The 8,555-nt window shown below is 50.4% G+C and overlaps 2 protein-coding genes across 2 annotated transcripts in view; one reads left to right on the forward strand and one right to left on the reverse strand.

The window, feature by feature from the left end:
* The window catches only part of DMAC2L (distal membrane arm assembly complex 2 like), a 3,535-nt gene extending 1,794 nt beyond the window's left edge, over nucleotides 1-1,741 (forward strand). The window contains exons 3-5 of the mRNA XM_027907646.1: nucleotides 125-333; nucleotides 1,083-1,254; nucleotides 1,571-1,741. Coding sequence (XP_027763447.1) covers nucleotides 125-333; nucleotides 1,083-1,254; nucleotides 1,571-1,685 — 496 coding nt within the window. The 3' untranslated portion in view covers nucleotides 1,686-1,741. The remainder of the gene's footprint in view (nucleotides 1-124; nucleotides 334-1,082; nucleotides 1,255-1,570) is intronic.
* Nucleotides 1,742-2,776: 1,035 nt separating this feature from the next.
* Nucleotides 2,777-8,555, reverse strand: part of CDKL1 (cyclin dependent kinase like 1) — a 12,878-nt gene continuing 7,099 nt past the window's right edge. The window contains exons 2-8 of the mRNA XM_027907650.1: nucleotides 8,082-8,178; nucleotides 7,798-7,888; nucleotides 6,922-7,122; nucleotides 5,513-5,595; nucleotides 4,943-4,999; nucleotides 4,290-4,445; nucleotides 2,777-3,438 (exon numbers count right to left, since the gene is read on the reverse strand). Of these exons, the coding sequence (XP_027763451.1) occupies nucleotides 3,331-3,438; nucleotides 4,290-4,445; nucleotides 4,943-4,999; nucleotides 5,513-5,595; nucleotides 6,922-7,122; nucleotides 7,798-7,888; nucleotides 8,082-8,178 (793 nt within the window). The 3' untranslated portion in view covers nucleotides 2,777-3,330. The remainder of the gene's footprint in view (nucleotides 3,439-4,289; nucleotides 4,446-4,942; nucleotides 5,000-5,512; nucleotides 5,596-6,921; nucleotides 7,123-7,797; nucleotides 7,889-8,081; nucleotides 8,179-8,555) is intronic.

Genomic DNA, 8,555 nt, shown 5'->3' on the forward strand with positions numbered 1-8,555 from the left:
TACAGACACGGGAAGAAGCAATCGGGAGGGGTTAAGTCCAGTTACATTTGCTTTTTTTTTTTTTTTTTTTAATTGCCAAGGGAGTAACTCCTGCACCCCGTGGGTGCTCTCTGTGTCGTGGCAGGGTGGACTACGAGCGCATCCAGGCCGTGGGCCCCGACCGGGCGGCCTCGGAGTGGCTGCTGCGCTGCGGGGCCCTGGTGCGGTTCCAGGGCTCCCCAAAGTGGCAGCAGGACTACAACGGGCTCCCCACGGGGCCCCTGGGCAAGTACAAGATAGAAGCCATTAATGCCACCGACTCCTGCATCATGTACAGAGGATTCGACTATCTGGGTAACGTCAGATTGTTCTTCATGGTCTTGGTTTCAGTGGCATCGTCGTATCGATAACTGTGTCATTGTCTCATTCCTTGGCAAGAGACTGAGAAGTCTCCTGTGGGTTTTTTTAACCTTAATATGGCTTTATGAGCTCCTGAGGTTCTGCTGGAGGTGGGTGATTGGGAACTTCATCAGCCCTTGCCTGACATGTCCGTAGCACTAAGGAAGTGCCTCGAATTTTGATGAGTTGGCAGCAAAAAGCACTATAAGTATTCTTTTTTTTTCTACACCAAGCCATGACTATGGTATCTCTGAAATCATAATTCTGCTTGTTCTCCAGGTATTTATGACATCTTCAAAGACAGAAAGCAAACACTTGGTTTCTTACAAAACGTTAAAAAGGTGTTTCGGGTCTCCTTTAAATAGCAGAAACCAAAATGGGCAACAGTTATTGAAAAAAATTACTATTTTTTCATAGCAGGGGACCTTGAATTTCCTGCATGAGCACATCTCCGTGTCAGAGTCATTGTTTATCACCCAAACTTGTTGTTTTTTTGTGACATGCCCATGTGAAAGCTCTTCAAATCTTACCAAAAGGGTTTTCATTGATTTGAAGTACCAGAAAGGGACTTTGGGAGATTCATTGGGTGTTATGGCCCCGTGTGTACAGGATCTTGTTGCTGGGTGGGTTTGGAGGCAGAACTCAACAACCAGCACAGGCTGGTCCTGGCACTCTGAATCAAATCCTTGTTTTTGTCTTCCCAGACGGTCTGGAGCACGTCACGGACATCAAGCTGGAGAAGTGCATGTACATCCAGGACGAGTGTCTGCAGAGGCTCAGCGAGACAAACAACCTGCAGAAGAGTCTCCTCCAGCTGAAGATCATCTCCTGTGGGAATGTCACAGACAAAGGCATCCTTGCCCTTCACAAGCTGATGTACGTGAGCCCCTGAGCGCTTCCACAGCTCCCTTGTCACAGGCTGTTTCGGGATTGTGTTGGGTGGGAAGGTTGGAGTCTGGCCATTCCAGATGTGTGGGGCTGCTCCCTGTCACCTGTGCCTCAAGGTCCTGGGGCAGACCTGAGTCCTGGGGTATGGGATGCACTTGGATACTGCACCTCTGCAGCTAAAAAACCTCCCATTAGAACCAGTCACCTTATAAAATACTCCAAACCACTACAGTGGAATTATCCTTTCTCTAATTTCTCTGTCAGCAGTTAAATAGTTGCTGATTTTCTTTTTAAATACTTACAGGAACCTTAAGTATTTGTATCTGAGTGACCTTCCTGGGATCAGAGAGAAAGAAACCACCTTTCACGCCCTCCAGCAGGCGCTGCCAGAGCTGGAGCTGGAGCTGGACTTGGACTAAACACGACAGCAGTAACTGAGATGTGACTTCCTAGTATTTATCATATATTGCATAAATTAAGTTGTAGAAGCTGCTGTGTTTCCCGGTGTGGAAATAAGCCCAGCTCTCCCAGTCCAGCCTCAAAAGCTGTACGTTGCGTTTTCAGAAATTATGCACTGAAGTTTTGTTAAGCTTACACTAAACGGTGGACATCAGCAGAGAAGGCAGCTTAAATGGTGGATGTCAGCAGAGAAGGCAGGCTTCTGTACAGAGTCATCTGTTCCTGTGTTCATAGGCAGCTGCTGATACCTCAGTGAGGAGTGTTCAGCTATTTCACCGCACAGAAATGAAGCGACAGTGACGATGGGCGGTGAAGCCGCAGCACTGGGCGCGGTTGGTGATGGGTGTTGGTGCTGTGGGGACAAAGGGCTGTTCACTCTCAGAATCCCACCCTGTCAGTGGGAGCTGATTTAATAAAAGCAGTCATGGGTCATCTTTGTGTTCTTCATGCTTTGACTTCTGCTGTCTGGTTTCAGTGGAGTGATCTGCAGGCAGGCAGGGTCACTCCTCAGGACACGGGATGGAGCACGGCTGGCTGTGCAGGAGCAGTGGCTCTTGGATATGCCCTGGTGCACATTTTTGCCACATGCTGACATGGACTGGGTGAGTTCTGTGCAGCCCTTTGGCTGCATCCTCATCACTGCCGATGAATGGGAGAATCAGCATCGTTCAGGTTGGAAAAGCCTCCATGAGCATTGACTCCAGCTGTTCCTCCAGCACTGCCAAGGCCACCACTGACCCGTGTCCCCGAGTGCCACATCCACATGGTTTCTAAATCCCTCCAGGGATGGGGACTCCCCCCCTGCCCTGGGCAGCTGTGCCAGGGCTGGACAACCCTTTTTTCCACAATATCCAACCTGAGCCTCCCCTGGCACAGCTGGAGGCCGTTCCCTCTCCTCCTGTCTCTGTTCCCTGGGAGCAGAGCCCGACCCCTCCTCGGCTCCCCCCTCCTGATCTGTCCCACTGAAATGGCTTTGACTGTTGTGGAACGCAGAATGTACTGGGAAAACATTTCTGCTCTTAGTTTCAAGTAAAAAAATAAATCCAGTAAATTGGAAAAACAAGCTACATTTCTTTTATTCAAAATCGACCCAATATTACATCCTGAGATTCCACAAACCCGAGTCACTTTTTATACAAACACTTAGGTAGAATTCCTGCCCGTGTCTGGCCATCGTTATAAATTATGCTCATGATTAGTTTTGATCAAAACAATTCCTGTAACTACAAGCAAGTGGCTTCACTATTGTCAGAAACAGCCAAGAAGACCAGTCTCAACTGACGGATGAAACACTCAGGAGAAACTCTGGAAAGAGTAAAGAAAGGAGAGGTTATGGTTGGTGTGCTCTCCTGGGAGTGGTGCCTGCTGAGCCTGTGAAGTCACTACCAGCAGCTGTAGCACTCTGTGATCTGGAAGCGCAGGAGCGAGGCAGGGGTGTCTCTGGAGCAGGCTGGGAACTACCTGGAGCAGTCAGGCAGCCTCTCCTCAGGCTGGACTCACTTTGGACGTGTCACAACGTTTAGTAATTTAGTTTCCCACCGTGTATCCTCCCTTTATACATCCCGAATTCATCCTTGAACTTTGAACAGTCAGGTCTGAAGGTGGTCAGATGTTTGGGAAGTGGTAGTTGGATTTCCTTGTTTTGCAGCAGTGCTTCTTGCTGTCCAAAGCCGGGAGGACGTTACTGCTGGTCAGCTGGGGCAGGTGCTGCAACTGAAGGGAAAGTTACACCGACTGTATTTGTCTGGAATGAGAATAAAGCACACTTTTCCACATGGAAAAATGTCACTATTTCCTACAGTAATCCCGTACTTCTCATGCTAAGAGCCATGGATCTGGGGTTCTGTGCCGGGACTGCAACCAGATCAACTCATTCAAGGGATTTCTTCCAGTCATCCAGGGCAAGAAAAATATTGCTGTTATATCCCATGGCATAGAAACGGAAGAGGCGACTCAGTCTGATCCAGGAATTTACATTTCTCCATCCCTCACCTCCAACTTCCCTGCCCCTGCCATGGGGAATGTGGCTCTCAGGAATGACTTGCATTGAGAGGCTGGATCTGGGGACTCGGGATGGAGTCCGGACAGGCTGAAGGAGCAGGGAATTTGTTGGCAACTCCAGCTGCAGGAACACCCAGTGTGTGGTGTAACGTGGAACTGAGTATGGGATCATGTCCCATCACCAGCTACAAACAGAACTGGGCATTTTTTCCATCTCTGTAATTTGGGATTAAAAAGCACAAAAAAGATCCGAAATTAAACCAGCCACGTGAGTGTGTCCAGTTTGTTCAGCTCTCCTGCTACCCTTTGTCAGGAATGCAGATTCCTGGATAACCCTGCTGGTTCTCAGGGCTGTGCTGCTTATCCCCGGTGCCCCGCAGAGCTGCAGGGCAGTATCCAGTTTGTGTGGATTTACTCTTTAGCCAGGAGGTTTGTTTTCTCCTCAAGATAAAACTGAGACCAGTCCAACACCCTAAACTGCCAGCCCAGCCCAGCTCCTGGGAGCCAACAAAAGAACCAGCCCCTCCTCAGGCACAGAACATGAAACACTGTGGCAAAGTTACCCCTGGCATGTGCTTCCGAGGCAGCCTGGCTGCTTTCCGAGCTGTTTTCTCCTGTTCTTTCCCCAGATCCACTGCCTCCCTGAAGCTGTCAAAGTAGGGATGCTGCAGCAGCTGCTCACAGCTCTGCCTCTCTGCAGGGTCCATCCGAAGGCATCCCTAGAAAAAATGAAGGATCACACAAAACACTCATGAAACAGGTCTGCACAATTCCAGCTCCTCACCACAGCCAACGAGTATTCCCACAGGCACATGGGTTAATAATTTTTTTAATGCATTATAAGAGTGGCTGTTCAGTCAGCAGGAAGCTTGAGGAGCAGCTGATACCCAGCAATTGCAGCAATTAATCAAGGAATCATGGAATGGTTTGGGTTGGAAAGGACCTTAGAGCCCATCTCATTCCAACTCCCTGCCACGGGCAGGGACACCTTCCACCAGCCCAGGTTGCTCCAAGCCCCTTCCAACCTGGCCTTGAGCACTTCCAGGGATGGGGAATCCACAGCTGTAGTAGGAGCTGTGGCTCGAGGAACAGGGGCAGGAAACCAGCTCTATTTTTCAATGAATCTCTGATAACTCAACCCCCAACTCACACCATTTCCTGACAAGTGACACAGACCCCATTTGCTCATCTCAGTGCAGGGCTGGAGCTTTCTTACCTTCATGAGAGACAGAGCCGAGTATGAAATATTGGGGAATTTCATTTCCAACGGCTCCTGGAGGGAAAAAAAAACCCCAGTGAGTGTACTCATATCAGCAAGCTTTTCATTCATCAGGGGACAGAGACCCAGCTTCCCACAGCCACGTGACCTCGCAAAATGCCTCCCTTGCTCCGTGTGCTTACAGGCCTGGCATTTACCAAGGATGTGCCACCACAAATGGGGGGAAGGGGTGGAGAGCAATACTTTTTTGACTGTTTTTACAAAGTGCAGAAGTTAAAATGTCGTGAGACGGGTTCAGCCACCTCCAGGTAATATCCTGGTGCACACACTGGCAAAGTAAAGGGCAAAGCTTTTGGATTGGGAAAAAATGTGCTGCGCAGCAAAGGACTGGGCGAGCTGAGCAAGGCTTTGCCAGCTCCACTTCCAAAGCAGGCAGCACGTGGGTAAAAAGAAGCAGGAGCACTTCCCTGTCCAAACACCTCATCTGCTTAGCAAAGGATTAGAGAGGGAGAGAGACTGGTTAGCAGCAGGCTCAGGGGAATTGCATCTGGAGGAGGCAGCTCTTACCATGCTCTCTGGGTCTGGAATTCTTACCCCGCTGAAGAACTGGTTGGTGCTGAACACTTGCTGGTGCCTGGGAATGAGATCCCCTTGGACCAAGAACAGAAAGAAATTTGAGTTAATTGGCTGTTTGTCCTGTACAAGGTTGTATCCCCCCCACAAGGCTGATGCCACCCAAGAGAACATCCAAAGAGATGGAATACCACCAAGTGAGCTGAGGGAATGTTCCTCTGTGACACCTGATGTCCACTTGGGCCATCAGTGAACTGTTCCAGCTTCAGGAAAATTTAACTCCTACTGGTGAAATTCCCTTTGGACACTCCTGAGCGTGTTGTATGGAGCAGAGCTGATGTGCAGCTCCACCAGGAACACGCTGCAGCTTTTCTCCAGGGCAGCTTTTTTGAAGCTCAGAGCAGCTCAGAGCAAGGAAAATGCTAAAATCAAGCCCGTAACAAAGAGCCAGTAAAATGCCACCCCCCATAATGGCACAGCTTCCACCGAGGAGCTTTGCTCACTCCAGCACCTGCATCTAACGGGAATCTCTTCTGGCTGAAACCCTGTCATTAAAAACGAATTGTAACTGCCTAACACTGGCTTTAATGGGTTCTGGAGGGTGAAGCAATCGGTGTTGAACTATTTTCCTAGCTAAGGAGCTTATCTGTTTAAAGCCATTAGTTTTATAAACTGCTCAGTAAAAATTACAACTCTCAGTTCATTCCAACAAATTTCAGTTAAAAGTGAGGGGGTTGTTCGTTGCCAGGCAAGAAATCAGATGTTACACACCAAGATCAAAGAGAATCAATGAGACTGCATTAATTTAAGTGTTATGGGGATAGTGGCTCTTTTATTTAACAAATAAATCCGGAGTGGCTCCTAAAATTCCTTGATGAATAAAGACAAACACGTGGAACAGACAAGTTGTGAACATTTCTGTGAACAAGTGTGAACATTTTCACACTCCCATTCCCAGGCACAGAGCCATCCACAGGCACTGGCCACGCTTATGAGACCTCCAAACCTGGGATGAACTGAATCCAACTATTCATTGACCACTTTGCTCGATAATCAAATCCTGAAGAGTATCAGGATCTTTCAAACCTTTATGCAAGACATCCCTGGTCCTTTCTGACACAACTCCCTGTGTGGAGACAGGTGAAGATGTGGGAAGCACAGCAGGAGAGGCAGCTGCTCCCGTGCTGTCCCAACCCAAGGGACACCTCAGCAGTCACTGGGCCACCCCAAGGGACCAGGAGTGACCACCTAACACATCCCACACCTTTCCTAACGTGCCCAGCACCAGATTCACCTTCCCAGAGCGTGGAGGGATGGTTCCAGGCAGCCTGCAAGCAATGATCCCGCTTCCGGTTCCCGCAGCAGAGGAAAGCCGTGGGAAGGCCGTGCAGGGGGCCACTCACCCAGGGTTCTCCGGATGAGGTACAGCTGGTCCACGTCAGACTTGCCCGGCCAGAGCGGGACCCCCGAGAGCAGCTCGGCGAAGACGCAGCCCACGGCCCAGACGTCCACGGGGGGCCCGTACTGGGTGTCCCCCACCAGCAGCTCCGGCGAGCGGTACCACCGCGTGGCCACGTAGTCCGTGTAGGAGTCACTGGGACCCGCTGGGGTGGGGTCAGGGAGGAGAGGGACAATCAGGAATGTGGGATCAGGGCGATGCAGCCATCAGCTGTTGCACGTGCTGGGGCAGTGCCTGGGCAGGCAGAGGCTGCAGGAACGGGGTGAGTCACTGGCCTCAACAGGACCCTGCTTTGGAAACGCTTTGGCAAAAATCAGGACCGTGTTTTTCTCCAGGGCCCTGCAAGCAGCCAGGGGGCAGTTCCCGGAGCCCACGTGATTTGTCTGAACACAGGAGCTAAAATAAACCAGATTAGGGGCTTTATTTATAAGGAAAATGTGAAGCCATTGTTTGCGCAGGCAGCCAGAGGGGTCTGGCTCCCAGGGAACTCCAGCTGTGTCTCCAGCACTGCATAAACAACGGCTGGGCAGCTCCAAGATGCCCAAGGCTGACTTCCATCTGCCAGTGCCAGCACCCCCAGCAGCTCAGCTGCCCCAGCAGGGAGCTCAGGCTGTTTACAGATCCCCGTCACCGTGGTGTCTGGGCTCCTTCCTTTAAGGTTTGGGATCTCTACCCAGCCTTTAGCAGAGCTTCCCTGGGAAGACTCAACAGCCTTTTATAGAGGATGCTTTGCAGATGCATCAGGCAAAGGCAAGTGAGTGAAAAGCTGACCCTACACTTCAGTGGAGCTTTCCCGTGTTAACAATCCAGCAGCACTCACTCAGTATCCGAGCAAACCCGAAGTCACAGAGTTTGATGACGGAGTGCTTTGTTATCAGGATGTTTTCTGGCTTTACATCTCGGTGGATGCACTACAAGCAGAGAAAGACAAGGTTAGAAGCAAGTATTTAACCTGGCCCTCAGATAAAGACCCTCTTGATTCATCCACGCACCACTTGCACGTTGTGCCAGGCAATCATTCCTGCTGAAGGAGGTGGAAGGATTTCCGAGCAGCAGCTAAATCCGTGTCCCGTTGGACAGGACAGTCACCTGCCCACAGCCCACCTTTGGGATGAGATCCTGTGCAGGCTCCCACCCAGCTGCACAGCTCTGTGTCACCTGCACGACGCGGAGCCAGCTCCCAGAACCAGCTGGGAAGCTCCTGGCAATGAAAGGACGGAGGCAAATGGGCATAAACTGAGCACCTCCACTGAAATCTAAGCAATTTATTTAATCTTTTTAAACTGAGAGGGTGGTCAGACACCCAAACAGGTTGTCCAGGGAGTCTGGGAAGCCTCCAGCCTTAGAAATCTTCAAGCCCTGACTGGAAAAGTTTCTGAGCAGCCTGCTCTAGCTGAGCCAGCTTGAGTGGGAGGGCTGGACAAGATGATCTCCCTTCCAACATCGGCAATTCTGTAATTCTTAGGAGGAGACCTTGACCTTGACAACAACTGGGCTTGACAAAGGATTTCTGCTGATCAAACTAGCAGAGACCTTCATTTCTTTTGCTCTGCTCAACTCACCAGGGTCTCACTCATG

The sequence above is a fragment of the Empidonax traillii genome, unplaced genomic scaffold (genome assembly GCF_003031625.1).
Source record: "Empidonax traillii isolate 1590-97213 ecotype Southwest subspecies unplaced genomic scaffold, ASM303162v1 scaffold1511:size131785, whole genome shotgun sequence".
Taxonomy (NCBI): Eukaryota; Metazoa; Chordata; class Aves; order Passeriformes; family Tyrannidae; genus Empidonax; species Empidonax traillii.